Source organism: Natator depressus, chromosome 14, assembly GCF_965152275.1.
Source record: "Natator depressus isolate rNatDep1 chromosome 14, rNatDep2.hap1, whole genome shotgun sequence".
Lineage (NCBI taxonomy): Eukaryota > Metazoa > Chordata > Testudines > Cheloniidae > Natator > Natator depressus.
The window spans coordinates 378224-393406 of NC_134247.1; the positions used below are offsets into that span (position 1 = coordinate 378224).

General features: G+C 44.3%; 2 protein-coding genes across 3 annotated transcripts in view; both read left to right on the top strand.

Annotated features, from left to right (window-relative positions):
* FASN (fatty acid synthase) overlaps nucleotides 1–6744 on the top strand; it is an 80869-nt gene extending 74125 nt beyond the window's left edge. Inside the window, exon 42 of the mRNA XM_074970541.1 lies at nucleotides 120–6744. Coding sequence (XP_074826642.1) covers nucleotides 120–257 — 138 coding nt within the window. The 3' untranslated portion in view covers nucleotides 258–6744. The remainder of the gene's footprint in view (nucleotides 1–119) is intronic.
* Nucleotides 6745–8678: 1934 nt separating this feature from the next.
* Nucleotides 8679–15183, top strand: part of DUS1L (dihydrouridine synthase 1 like) — a 28834-nt gene continuing 22329 nt past the window's right edge. Inside the window, exons 1-3 of one of the 2 annotated variants that reach the window (XM_074971077.1) lie at nucleotides 8679–8805; nucleotides 10764–11010; nucleotides 14303–14411. In XM_074971077.1, coding sequence (XP_074827178.1) covers nucleotides 10774–11010; nucleotides 14303–14411 — 346 coding nt within the window. In that variant the 5' untranslated portion in view covers nucleotides 8679–8805; nucleotides 10764–10773. Of the gene's footprint in view, nucleotides 8806–9293; nucleotides 9519–10763; nucleotides 11011–14302; nucleotides 14412–15183 lie in introns of those variants that run through there. The other variant, XM_074971079.1, reaches the window with a different exon arrangement.

Genomic DNA, 15183 nt, shown 5'->3' on the forward strand with positions numbered 1-15183 from the left:
CCTCACTCTTCTGTCTCAGGCTTTCATGTCTTATAGCTAAGGCAGCAAGAATGTGGAACTAAAATGCTTTAGAATTCTGGATATAAAATTTTCTTCTTTTTTCTTTTTGCCATGTGTAGGTCTGTGAGGGGAAAGTATCTGTCCATGTCATTGAAGGGAATCACCGTACCTTCTTGGAGGGAGCTGGTGTTGAGTCAATTATTGGGATCATCCACAGTTCACTAGCAGAGCCCCGGGTCAGCGTCCAAGAGGGTTAGCCCCTTTCTGCTCACCTTCTATCACTGGCCGAGAGAATTCCAGCAATATATCCCTTGTTACGACAGACCCCAAGAAACTCTTCTTGTAATCCAACATCCCATCTGCTCTGCAATCAGGTCTAGGAAGTCCTGCTGATGGATGTCTCTCTCCAGTGTTGTGACACTCTCACTCTACACTGCTACATGGACCTACATCCATGGCTACTTCCTACCCCTTTGGCAGCATGAAAAACAAACTTAGGAGTAGACGTCTTTCCTTGTGCTATGTATCGTCTTGTTGTCTTAACAGTATTCCAGAGGATAAGTGATAGCACTTATTAACCAAGCCCAGTTAGCAAGGAGGGGAGCTGCAGCTGATTTTGGAGACTTCTTTTGATCTGTGAAGAATCAGTCTGTAGTTAAGTTGGATAGAATTCCATTGAGGCTCTTGTAACTTTTTTTATTTGAAATATTTTACGTATTTATTGCATCAACTTCCCAGTTTTAATTTATCATTAATTTAAACAAAACAAAACATACCTTGGAAGTTTGTATTCCTTCTACCAGGTGAAGTTGCCAATTTTGTTAAACCAAAATGCATCTTTGCAGCAGTCTCTCCCCTCCTTGCTTCACAAAGAGAGAGAGAGAGAGAAGGGAAGGAAGGTCAGGGAGGGTCTCAAGATGCTGCTGTGCTGGGCACCTTAAGTAACTTGGGTTGATATACTAGCACGGCTGACCATAGGCACATACCAAGTGTGGGCTGCACGGGCCCTGTACTGGGGTCCCTGCAACTTCACCTTCTCCCAGCATACACCTACCACTTCACCTTGTTTCTGACCCACCATTAGCCTCTCCATTCAACCATACACACTTGGAAAACATTAACTCTGGGACTTTCACCCTCCCTAGTTCCTCATTGACAAGCACCATTATCTAATCCTCATGATCCCCTGCTTTCCCAGAACCAAAGCTCTGCAGTGGTTACAGCTGTCTGCCTAACACCCCTGCATATCTTATTTAGCACCAGGCCCGGCTAAGCCTAGGGCCATCACTGTGTGCACACATCCTCTTCTCACTGAGACTGGAAATCCTACATGTTTGCCAAGTAATCAGTTCAGTGGCAAATTACTTTAAAAGATTTGATACCTTTTTAAAAGACATTTACACTTTAGAATCCAATACGCCTTTTTCTTGCTTTTGCTATGCTGGACCTGTCTTTAGGAAAACCCAGTGAATTCATGCTGTACCTATGATACAGAGGAAACATGGGGAGTAAACACGATCAACTAGATTGGAGCCGTTGTGCCTCTCAGAACTGCATTATAATTCAGCTGTCCGACTAGATTATCCTGTCAGTATTGGTGCAGTCCAATGACAGGAATGTCCCTGACTGCAACAGGTTCTGAGGTGGGTGCTCGGTTGGTTAAACCACCCTCTGTGGATGGCGGCTGAATAACTGGTTTTAGTTTAATAAAATATTTGTGTGGAAATTTGAAATGCAAACACAGTGTTGACTTAAAACGTTTCCAAGTCAGTCTTGTTCTGTTTTTTCATTTTTTACATACCTTTGGTAAAAATGCTGCTCTTGAGAGTGTCCTTTCCTCATTGGCTCTCCTAAAATTAAATGAGAATTGATCTCTGACTGGATGGCTTTTTTCTCTCTCCTCTTCCTCCCCCTGCCTTCTTATTTGTTAGTCATCCTGAATCTTCCATTTCTTGGTATAAAAATCCCTCCAAAACTTCTGCTGGCAAATATTGTTGGAAGGCTGTAAAGAAGATGCATGTTATTTTGGAACATCAAAACCAGTAGCCATGATCTTAGTACCTTAGACAGTTGTAACCAAACTAAGAGTGGGCATTGGACACAAGTCCTAATCTTCGCTCTGACTCTGTTTTGGACAAATCATTAAGCTTTCTGCCTCAGTTTCGCCATCTGTAAAATGGGGCTCATAGCACCTGCTTCACAGGTCTGTTGTGAGGATTTATTAGACAATGTGTGTAAAGCACTTGGTCCATGCAAAATGCTGTTAATTATTAGTTTCCTTATTAGGTGGGGTATGTTACTGGGGGGGGGCGGGTGTAATTGCCAAGACCCTGACCCTACAACGAAAAGGAGAGTGGGTCGATCACATAGTCACCTGTGTGGGACTAGAACGCCATAGTATTTCTGAGCACCATTCTTGCAAATCCAGGTGCTAGGTAAAACACAAAATGAGAGAAATTTTCAGTGGAAAATGTTTCAAAATTATTGGCAGTTGCAGTGATCCAGGGAGGGGGGAATTCTCACTGACATGGCCTATACTGAAGATCTGGAAGAAGGAAGGTGATAAAACTTGAACTAACTTGGTAAATAAACAGTCTTAGTGCTGAATTAACAGGAGTCTGAGCCAGAGTCTGTGTTGAAGGCAAGTGCTGCTCTTGTACCATGGCAATTTAAATGCATAGTTCTGAATGAGTGGACAAGGCTAGAGCTAATTCCTTTCCAATAGTTAAAGCAGGAGCTGTGTGCTAGTTATTTTTAAAGTGACATAAATGTGCATGGCCTCTCAGACTGCTTGCAGCTACTGATTTAGTAATAAGTACATCAAGAATGACCTATCAAACAATGCCACACATGATCTTGTAGGAGAGAAATGGAAAAGTTTTTCCATTTGTAATCCCAAAACAATATTTTTTTTTCACATCGAAACTTCAGCAGCTGATATATAACCCATTATCTTATTGGCTGCTGAATAGTCTGCCAAAAATAATTTAATAGAGCTTGTATTGCCTAATGGTTCTCAATGAGCTATTGTGACGGATATGTCTATTGTATTTTATTTGTCCAAAATCAAGTACTACTATCACACTTGCTTCTTTGAGAGAGGAAAGTTCTGCTAGAGCCAAGTCTCCAAGGGGAGAGTGACAAACTCGCAAAAAAGAAGTTAATTGGATTCCAGTGCTTTCTCCCTGTACTATTGTGTGGACCCAGGACATGGAAGGTTGGGAAGTCAGAACTGTTGTCAGGTTATCTGAACTACCTGGAGAACAGTGCAGTAGTTGAGGGTGGGCAGCTGGAAAAATTTGCTACTGAAACCAGCTATGAACTTCCCCCTTTTCTCTAGCACATGGGGAGAGTGAGGTTCTGAGCTGGCCTTCTCGCAACTGACATGGTCTATGGAACTGTATCTGAAGAAGATAGAGGGGGGAAAAGCCATTATTGCAAATAATCGTTGCTGAAAATAACCATCAACAAATCTTACCAATGAGTATTTCAATTATGAGCCTAAGTCATGTGCTGGGGGAGGAGGAAAGGGACTGAAAGATAGGTCAGCGAGAACACAGTGCAGCAGAATTTTTGTTGCTGTGAAATTTGGTCATATTGTGCCATGGAGTACACAGGAGCCCAGGTACAGAGAGAAAAAGAGAGGGCTATCACCTGGTACTTAATGTGACATGGGACAGTCTGGGAGGGAAAGGTTCCCAAGAGATGCTGAAGGAGCAGCTAGAGAACTAAAATGAAACAACTATGTCAGCAATTCAAAGAAAGGAGAGTATAGAGCAAGCGTGATTTATTATGCCAGATATCAAGAATGGGAATAAAGGGGCATGCATTGGGTGTGGTTTTCACATGCAGAAGAATACAAGACCCTCTTTTGTGGTTGGAGTATGGGCCTCCATATGACCATAATCTTTATATGATCAGGTTCTTTTAATTGCCACAAGTGTTGCTGTTATGTACCAAAATATAATTATGTTGCTTAGTGCACTAGGTTAATGTGAGACACCACAGTATGGCGGACTGTTATTGCATACCCACATACGTAGCAGGAGTAAGTGACAATTCAGTAACTCTTACCTACTCTGTAAGTATTATAAATACTTTAGACTGGACGACTGCAATACAATGGGGCTACATTTTAAATCCACTTAGAAACTAAGGCTAGTGCAGAATATGGCATCCTATACAACGACTTACCCATGAGCATGTGACAGCAGCACTCTGGGAACTGCACTAGCCATACAGTGGCTTCTGGACAGAATTTAAGGTGGTGATTCTGACACACAAAGCCCTAAATTACCTGGGATCCTCTCAGAAAAGAGAGACTCTCCCTGGTCCATACGGCTGAAGCTGATGGCAACAAGAGGAACACAATTAACCTTTCCCCATCTAGTATAAAAGAGAGGGGGCTGCTAGCAGAGGTTGTGTGTTTTTTGTTTTGTTTTGGGTTTTTTTTGTGATGTCGCCTTTTTGGAATATGCTCTCCTTGGTCTCAAATAACTAGAATATATTGATAGACACTAGATAAATTCAGGACAGAAATACAGTACAGATTTTGTTTAATAGTGGAATTAACCACTGGAACAATTTACAAAAGGGTGTAGTGGATTCTCCTTCACTTGAAGTCTTTGAGTCAAAACTGGGTGTCTTTTAAAAACAGAGGTTCTCAAACTTTTTTTGTTGATGGACCCCTTTTCAAATGCAATGTTAATCACGGACCCCCAACTGAGAAACTGGCTGACAAAAGTATAGGTGTACTTCATATAAAGATGTACTGTTAGTAATGCTTTAAGACAGCGGTTCTCAAACTGGGTCAGGATCCCAAAGTGGGTCACAACGGCTGGTATTAGACTTCCTGGGGCCAAAGCCGAAGGGCTTTAGTCCTGGGTGGCAGAGCTCAGGTTATAGGCCCCCCTGCCTGGCGCTGAAACCCTTTGGCTTTGCCCCCCCGCCTGGGGCAGCAGGGCTTGGGCTTTGCCTCCCCCCACTCCCCAGGGTTGCGTAGTAATTTGTTGTTGTCAGAAGGGGGTTGCAGTGCAATGAAGTTTGAGAGTCCCCGCTTTAAGAAAGAGTATAAGAGTAATTTACAGATATCATTGACATGGGTGTGCATGTCTTACTGCAGTCTGTCTATCCTTGGTGTGATGGTTGACAAGCAAACTCATAAATCATTCTCCACTTTGTCAGGACCTGAACTTTGTCTTCATAGCTGTCATGGCACAGAATGATTTGTCACGTATATATGTTGTTGGGAAAGGTAGCAACACTTTCATTGCTTCTGTAACAAACTGTGTAGTCCACAGCAACAGTTAGCCAAAACTGGCAAGGTGTTTGTTCCTGAAACTTAATTTTCACAATAGGTCAAGCAGCTCCTGTTCTGCTTTTCTACTCAAATGGCAAGATGACATAGCAAAAGTTGAGAACACAGCCCGAATCCAATCATACTTCTCCATGTTTATATTTTTAAAGCAAACACTGAAGTATTCTGCCAAAGCTGAAAGATGAGCAACAATTCTGTCTTTCATACAGTCAATTGTCATGCTGTTAGGATCCAGATATGCTGTCAATAGTGGAAACATAACTGAGATTCCACTGCTCAGTTTAGTTTTCTAAATCTTTATTTTCTTTTGAAATCCTGCAATCTTGTCACTTACCTCAAGTATGGTTGTATCACCCCCTTGTGGGGACAAGTTCAGTGCATTCAACAAGTTAAAAACGTCTGCGAAGTATGCAAGCGTCATGAGCCATATTCGGCCAGTCAGTTTGTGGTGATTGTGGGATTGTGCACAGAAAACAAACCCAGCAGCTCTTTGCCAAGCTCAAAAACTCTTTCTAACACTCTGCTGCAAAATAGCCAACGCACTTTCATATGAAACACTACTTTGTCATGTCCTGCACCCATTTCTAAATGCAGCTTTGCAAAAAGGTGTGAATCAAAGGCCAGGACTTTACAAAATTCACAAAGGTCAGTGCTGAATTTAGCACATCATGTAATTTTGGGTTCCATTTTCTTTGACACAAGGGCCTGGCAATGCAACATACACTATGTTATAATTACCTGCGGGTTTATGGCTCGTATTCTTGTTACAACACCACTCCTATTGTCTCTAATAGCAGCAGCACTGTCCATGAAAACAGCAACACACTTCAGCGATTCAGCTTTCATTAAATCAGCTAATAATTTGAATATTTCCTGACCTGTTGTCTGTTTTGTTAACGCCTGACAAAAAAGAAAATCTTCCAAAATTTTCCCCCAGCCAAACATAACAAACAAAAACTAATAATTGTTCTGCATTACCAATATTGGTTGTCTCTTCAAGCTGAACTGCAAAATGTTCACATGTATGTAGACTTTCAATTTGTTGGCCTTTTACATCATTTGAAAGTTCTTCATTTCTCCTACTAACTGTGTTGTTAGAAAGTGGTATGGCCTTAAGCGAAGATTCTTATCAGCATGTCACACATTTCTAAAGCAGCTGGAAGAATCAGTTCTTCTCCAGTGGTATGGGATTTTTTATTCTTTGCAATCCGAAGTGCAGTTAAGAAAGATGCTTTCAGAGCCTTTTCCAGAACCGATATTATGTTTGTCATTTGAGTTTTTTATTCTTTCCTTTGTTGAAAAAAGTCTCTAGATTTATCTTTATACTCCAGGTGCCTTGTTCTGAGGTGCAGTTTCAACTTTGCTTATTTAATTGCTTTGATAGGATTTGTAAGCATACATTGCCCTGTAGTCATCCATCACTAAATTCAATAAAATGAATATAACTTTTATCAACTTTGTTCTTCGTTTCTTGCTACTTAACTCTGGATTGTCCATGGCTTCCTTCAGTGCAACCAGCAATACTACTATGAGGACTTTTTAAAAACTTACCCATTTTCAATGTAATTTGCTCACACACTGTAAAAATATATTCCACTTCCACCTGCCAAAGAAATCTCAGCCATCAAAAAAACAGAGGTCACTTCTGATTTGCTGTCACAAAGCAGTGAGATTTTTTTTTGTGTGTGTTTGATGCTTACACAGTGTGAGTATTTCGGCATTGTTCATGCACCATGGCACATGTTGTTGTGTAAACAGAAATAGTAGACTTGTCTGTTTTAATAGATGAGGAAGACATGCAGTGAGATTTTTTTATTTTTTCATACTATTTTGCAGACCCTCTGTGCAGTCTCTAAGGATCCCCTAGGGTCCTTGGACCCAAGTTTGAGAATCACTGTTCTAAAAGATAATGCTCTACCGTAGCCGCAAGAGCTAGGTTTGATTACAGGAGGATGTTCTCTGACTTATGTTATGCAAAAGATCAGACTTGATGGTCTCTTCTTGCCTTAAAAGCTAGGAAACCATCCTCCTCTACAAGAGTTAAGTCTGGAGCCAGGTCCCATACATGCTCTGAAGTTAAGTACACCAGTTAAGACAAACCCCATAGAAACACTACACATGCAGTGCTGCAGTCAAATATTATATGTGGTTAGGGACTTCTTAACAATGACTGCAGAGCACGATTAGGGCCGTATCTCCTAATCAACAAGAAAAAGAATATTCAGCTTCTGATACTCTCTCAACAAAATATGCAAACACCACACTCTCCAAAGCACTGGAGAGTGAAAATAAAACCAACAGACACATCAAAAAGAAAGCAATAATCAGCTGATCCTACATAATACCACCTTTCCCCAAAAGGGCAATATGACGAGTACAATTACCTGGGACTTGATGCACCTGCTGCGTGAAGCTCTGCCAAGACCCTGTGTTTGACAACTCATCTGCCTATCAATCTCAGCAATAGCAGTTGGTGGTGGCTGTCAGAGGGCAAGTGCCAGCAGCGCTGGTACTAGGCATAAGCAGACTAAGCAATTGCTTAGGTTCCTGAGCAGCTCAAGAGGGCCCCATTTGCTTTTTCAGTATGTGGTGGGGGTGGGGGGCAAAATATTCTGGCTTAGGGCCCCCAATGGGCTAGCACTGCAGCTGAATGCCAGGTCCAGTAGCATGCAAGTCAAGGAACACAATCCTATGCCTGCATCAGTCTGGCATTATGGGACACAACACACCCTGTGGGCACCAAATTCAGAACGTCCCCTCAAATAAGGAGTAAGGCAGTGTTCACCATCCCCCACTCCATATGTGTGAAGGGGAGACTCCCCTTCCCCACCCATGCCCTCCTCGGGGGTGCGTGACAGAACCCCTCTCGCTAGCTAGGTGCAGCTCTGGCCCTCATGCCCCCCATCTGCGCTCCTCGCTAGCACTCGTGGAGGTGAGCCTCGCACACCCTAGGGAGGCAGGAAGGCCGCCGCCCCATCTCAGCAGGGGACTGAAGTACAGGGTAGACCTGTTAAGTCACACAGGGATGGGTGTGGCAAAGCCCAGCCCTGAAACCAGTCTCCCCACCCCATCCCAGATGCATCATCACCAGCCCCCCACCCCATACCCAACCAGCCCCTGCAGGGCGCGAGGCAAGGCCCACGGCTTCCCGCCCCCCACGGCCTGGGCGAGGCAGACAGACGCCCCCCCCAACTCATGGGGTGCCTGTGAGGAGGAACCCCATCCCGGCTCCTCGGTGGGAGGGGCGGGGTCCGCCCTTCCCTTCCCGCGGGGCTGCGCGAGGGCCGGGGGCTCCCCACGTCTCCCCTCGCGGCCCCTTCGGGCAGCGCCGCGGTTTCGGAGGGGCCTGTGCGATGTAGCACCGGGGAGCCGGTCGGAGCGGGATGGCGGAGGCACCGTCCGGCCGCCTCAGCGCCCCGCCAAGGGCCGAGCCTCCCCGTCCCGGCCCGCAGGCGGCGGCTCCAGCCTCCGAGCGGCTCGGGGAGCAGGTACCGTGGGGGGCCAGGCGGGGGCGGGCGAGGCGCCTGTGCGGGGCCGGCAGGCAGCGCCCCATCCCCGGTGCGCGGCCCCGCCGGCTTCCCGGCCGGGACGGCGGGCCCGGATGTGCTGAGCCCGCCTCGGCCCTGACGGGCGCGTCCGGCTGGGCGGGGAGCAGGTGGGCCCGCCCCATGCCCGGGCAGCGCGGGACCGAGGCCGGGATGGGCGGGGCTCCCGCGGCACGAGCGGGGGCCGGGCTGATCCGGAGCGAACAGGGGCCTGCGCAGCCCGGGCTGCCGGGGCGGGGGGCTGTGGCTCCGTGTCCCGGGCAGGGGGCTAGGCGGGACGTGGCGCCCCCTCCCCTGGGCTGTGTGGGCCACTGCTGAGCCGGGGCTGTGGCCTTGTGCGCGGCCCGCCGCGAGCTGCCCTGCCCGCTGCCAGGTACCGCAGTTCTTCCAGGAAGCCCTAAGACCTGCCGACCTGAGAGACCCGCGTCCCGGGGCGTGCCGCTGCCGCCGGGGTCGGTGGAGGCACTCCGCTGGCGCTCTCCGTTTGAGAGCGGAGTGCTTAAGGCGGGACATTTTCCATGAGCTATCCCAGCCTTTCAGATTCACGTTCCCCCACCCCTTGGTCCGAAATCACCCGAACCTGTTGGTCTTTATGGGCACACTGCACGACCCATCGTTTTTGGAGGGTTTTGGGGAGGGAAGACTGAATGTTGAGGGTAAGGATCTTGACTTAAAGTTGTTGTTTTCTCCTGTTTTTAAAGAGCCTGCTGCTTTATTTAATGGGTCCAAAAGGTGCTTACATCTTTAGTGCTTTTTATGTTTATGCAAATAAAATAGTAAAACACTAACTCCTGTCAACGATTTAGTCCTTTAAATGTGGGTTCTGCCAGAGGATTCCCAGCCATTTCTGAGATGTTCTTTACTGTTGTGACAGTCTGTTTTCTACCTCACAAGAAAAGCAGCTATTAAAAACAACAGCCTCAAATCCCTTCTTCTGTTGATTTTAATGTTGCTGTGTTGAAGCTCTCTCTACTTTAAAAGGTTTCTTTATTTAATAGAAATTAAAGCTTCAAAACATCTAATCCACACCAAATTTATAGGATCAAAGCTGTTCTTTCTTTAGCTCTGATTCTTCTTTAACCATGGCTCACCTGATCCTGCTTTTACAGTTTTATTCCTAAGAGACAATTAACTCACCTACCACATCTCTCACTCTGGGATCAACAAAGTTACATCACTGCAAACAACTTTTATTGCTGTGATTTCATCCTCACTCTCATATGCTGTCACAGGATTTTTCAGAACTTTCTTATTCTAAGCCCCTGGCTGGAGTCTTCTCCTGCCGCTCACATTTGGCCGTGGGGCAGGAGAGTCAGGCTTTTCACCTCACGTTCACTTACTCCTACATTCCCCTGCAGTTTGACTTTTTAAAGCTGCTGTCAACACCGTGGCATTTCTGTTACCTACCTGAAAGGCAAGGCAGAAGTCTCTATGGGGGTAATGGACCTTTTAGGTATACCACAACCAAGCTGAAGTACAGTGAAATCCAGGTAGATTTACCAAGTGCCAGAGATCTGGCTTGATTTAAGTAGTTCAGGAATTGGCTGCTTCCTGGAGCCTGAGTAGAGTCTCTCTAGAGCTTTCTCTTGTGACCAGTAGTCTGAAATTGGAAGGGGGCAGGTGGTGAGGGTTTTGTTTTGGTTTTTGAAAAAAAGTCTTGTGGGCGCTGTTTGTACAGTAGCTATCACAACAACGACTGAATGAGCCCTCTGTGCACGTTGTGGTGGTCACCTTAGAAATATTATAGAAAAGTACAGCAGGGGACAGGCTTCTCTTTGCACACTTCACATGACACTAGAAATATTTGTTACTGTTTATTTAGGAAAAGATCAGATTCTTTTCGCTCTGCTCATGATTAATTGCACTTCAAAAAAATTCTGTATTTCTCTCTTTCCTTTTAGTCTGGGTAAGATGCCAAAGCTCCAGGGGTTTGAGTTCTGGAGGAACACATTGAGAGGTGCTCACTATGTAGTTGCTCCCATGGTGGATCAGAGTGAACTAGCTTGGAGACTACTGAGCCGTCGCCATGGAGCCCAGTTGTGTTACACACCCATGCTGCATGCTCAGGTCTTTGTCAGAGATGCCAATTACCGCAAAGAGAATTTGTACTGTGATGTGTGCCCTGAGGATCGGCCACTGATTGTGCAGGTAAAGTCATTAAAAGGAATTTTAATTTTATATTGTAAGCTCTGTAGAGCTTGTCCCCATCTTAGTATATGTTCTTATGGCATATTTTGGGAGCTACCATAATATAAATAATTTGGAGAGCATGTTGCTCCAGACTACTTATTTATAGCCCTTTACTTGAAGTGCTGTACAAACACTAACTCATGCCATATACCTGAAATTATTGAGTTTCCTCTATAAGAAGTCTTACCCCCTCGGGTCTTGCCTGTTCAGTGAAGAGATGGTAACGGAGGGCGAGAAAGAATTTTCAGGGTATAAACAGAGCAATATATTCTTGAGAGACTAGGTATACAGAACCTTCTGAAATGAGTGAATCTGGGATTTGTTTGATGATTGGCAGCTTAGGTCTTATTTTAAAAGTTTCCTTGTTAACTTTAAAATTAGATGTTTAAAATTTAACTTTCCCTTGTAGCAGCAGTGATACACCTTCCCCATTAAGGTATGCTGCTATGCCGAGTTTCCCCCTTGGCTGGACAGGTAGTTTGGTGTCTTGGCTAAGCTCTAGCCCAAGCTCTAGCCCAGTAGTTCTCAAATTTTGATTCACCTTATTAAAAAAAACTGATGTATGAAATACCACTTTTTATGTACACCTAGTTTGGGCTTTCCAATAGTAAAAACTCAGGGCATCCTAAAATATTAGATAATAACATCCTTTTAAAGCATCTCAAGTTTTTAAGATAGTGAATCAAAAGTCAGCAGCAATTATTTGTCTTTGTTACTCAAATTAAAAGAAACAAGTGTCATAAGTGACATCTTGATATATTTTGGTATGTTGCTGAACTAAGTCAATGGCTTGACTTTGACTTACCTCACTTGAAGTTCCTCCTAATCCTTATTTGGAGAATTGTTGAACATGAGCCAAAGTTCACTTTGCTTGCCTTTTTACAAAATTTAAATAAAGATACTAAGTATTGAGTAGCACTAAATACTAAAAAAGTGCCATTAATGAGAAGGGTGTACTTGCATCACACACAGTTTCTTTAGGTCAGATGAGATATTCGTTCACTTCAGTCATAGGTCCAGTTCTGCCCTGAGGTTCTGCCATTAATAGCTAGTACAGGATATCAGGGCAGAAAAGCCAGTCTCTCAGAGATTTGTAGTGCTGAAAGACATCAGAAGTTTCAAAGTTAATTCCTATATCAGGATAAACACCTCTCTACTGCTCAACCAAAAGCTGCCTGACCGCACTTTGTTGAATTTAAGAGAGTCCACCATCATGTAACCATTCAATCAACTCTTCCTTTATTGATACGCTATCTTGCATTACGTCTTCTATTGACACCCTGAGCACCAAGCAACTTCAGTTCCAATTCACCCTTGTTACAAGGCTTCAGTTTCCCAGTTCCTTCCAAGCCAGGGAGCTCTACTAGTCCCCTTACAGCTTCTGGCCTCTCACAGAGAGTCTCTGCCTGGTCCCTCCACTCAACTCCTTCCCCCTTGGCAAAGGGATTCCACAGCCCTCCTTGATAGGACTGTGCTGCAATTCAAGCAGGCTTCCCCAGCCCACCAATATCCAGGTTCCAGCCCTGCTCCACAGAGGTTCCCTTGGTTCTTGAACTCACACACTTCATTCCCTTGGTTCAGCCCAGCCCTCCCCTCCTTCTTGGGGCTGTGATTAAAATTGAAAGTAAAGTTACCCAACAGCTGGGTTTTGTCATGTTAAGGAGGTACCTGATTAACAGCTGGCCCCCTTCCCCAGCTAGTCTGGTGCTCCCTTGAATAGCTGTTTCCTTAAAGGGCTCATATGATGAACAGGGATTGACTGGCTCCAGCTCCCATTACTCCTTAAAGGGTATAGATTGGAGATGTTATCCTGTAACAAGGCAAAAAGGTCACATATCAGTTTGGAAGCCATTTAGTGTTTTGGGTTTGTCTAGCTAAATCATCAGTCTTCTCCTTTTTAGCGTATAAAAGTTTTCCACATAGCCTCTTGTTGGGTCACAGCTGGTCACCTAGGCTCCATAATTATTTAATCATATTTTACCCCAGGCCACAGCTTCCTTCAGCCCCTCCCCAGGGCTCAACAGTTCTTTTCCCCTCCTCCCCCCTTCAGTGCAGGGATTTCTGATCCACCTCAGTAGGTGATACCACAGGGTGTAGCAAGTCCAATTCCCCAGGCCTTAGTGTCGAGACCTTAATAAGTGAAGCAGCCAACTGCTTTGATCTCTGTGGTCACTTTGTCCCAAAAACTATTTCCTACTGAGCTAACTTGCCTGGGAGCAACAGCTATTCTTCCTCATTACTCCAATACCTTTCATCATACTGCTTCTTTTGTCAGCTCACCCTCCTACTGAGTACAGGCTGCCTTTATATCTCCCAGCAGACCTGGTTCTCAGTTGTACGCCCTGGGAGGTAAATCAGGCACAGGTGAGACTGAACCCATACTACCATACAGAGCATTTTTACCCTGTAACTGCCCCCGTTATGCTGTTTGTTTGGTTTTTATATTTTATTCATTTTGGACAATGAACCTGACTAGTCTGTTTTCAGTTTCAATCATCAAACCATTTTTGTCACTTGCATTGGGCTTTGTAAAACCTGTTAAAAATGACTAAATTTGGAGCCTAAACTATCTGAGTCCCCCTTAACAAAACAACACAAAATGAAAGCACACTTGCTCTTGATGAACTGATATTTCATATATGTTAAATACTAATTCAATCTGAGACTATGAACAATTGACCAGTAACATATTGTATCTGTGCTCCACATTCTGCACTGGTTAAGAATCCATCTGTGAAAAGTAATGTTGATGATTGGTATCTACAAAATCCTGATTGGCTCAGGACCCAGTTACCTCAGAGACATCTTTTCTTCCTCTCTTCTGCCAGCCACAGCCACCTATGTATATGCAGAATGCTTCAGTTGTTTATTTCAGGTAGATATGGATAGTGAATCCTCTCCTTTGGAATCCATTCTCACTTGGCCTTGGCACATGTAAATGTGTTATAAAATGGATCACTTTGTCCAGGGTTTCTTTTGACTTTGGCTCTGGAATGCTAAGCTTTCTGGGTTTTTGGGGGGAGCTTTTTTGGGGGGTGAGGGAGTTATTTAAAGTTGTTGCTCTGCAGCAGTTGCGTGTCAAGGATTATATATTCCTTTAATTTGAGAAACAGTCTCTGCTTCTAATCTAAGATCTATAAATTGTATCCATACACTACAGCAATGAGGTCCTTTATAAGTGATAGTAATATTTTGTCAGTACTTGAAATTGAGCCATGCCTAACTTGTTACTTATGTACATCTTTCCCAGTTCTGTGCCAATGACCCTGAAGTGTTTGTCCAGGCCGCACTGTTGGCTCAGGATTATTGTGATGCCATAGACCTGAATTTGGGTTGCCCTCAGATGATTGCAAAGAGAGGTATGTGCAAACCTGAGCTCTGAATGAATAAAGCAGTGACACGTTGCACGTCTAAACGTACCCTATGTCAGTGCAACATCCTGTGGACCAAATCCTGCCTTGATGTGCCTTGCAATTCTGTTGAAATCAGCAGAGTTACACCCATTTTAACCAGGGCTGATTTGGTACCTTGTAAGTAACTGAAGGGCTGATTTGGTACCTTGTAAGTAACTAGTTGCTTGAAATGTAGTTCTACAAAGCGCTGCTAGCCAGCTCTTGTGTGCAGAATATCCATCCAAAAAGTGTAATTTTACGAGTTTAAAAGAGTTTAATAAAACCTTCCACCATCAGAAACTAGAAATTTTTTATTTTAATTATTCAGTCAAACTTCTGAAGACTTCCTTTTAAAATAATCTCTTGCAGGCCAACATTTAGGGTCTCCTGTGTCCCCAGTGCACATACAGAGCTTATTCACATTAACGTCTACAAAAATTAAAGAGTTGCAGGAGGGTTAAAGAGATTGCAGGGATATCTGTGGGGGGAAAAGAGACCGATATCGGGGATTCTGGGCTAGATCAGTGTAATTTAGCTGGGAAGAAAAGGGAGGAACCAAAAGTTTGCTATTCATCTGTTCCTCAGTTCAGTTTCCTAAGCACAAGTTGCTTTTTAAGGATTAATAGGAACTGTGCATCAGCATCCAGAGACAATAGACCCTTCTATTCTCCCAACCTTAAACCCAGAGTGAATTTTTACATACCAGTTCTAAAACCCTGGAAATAAGACTGTGAATTGT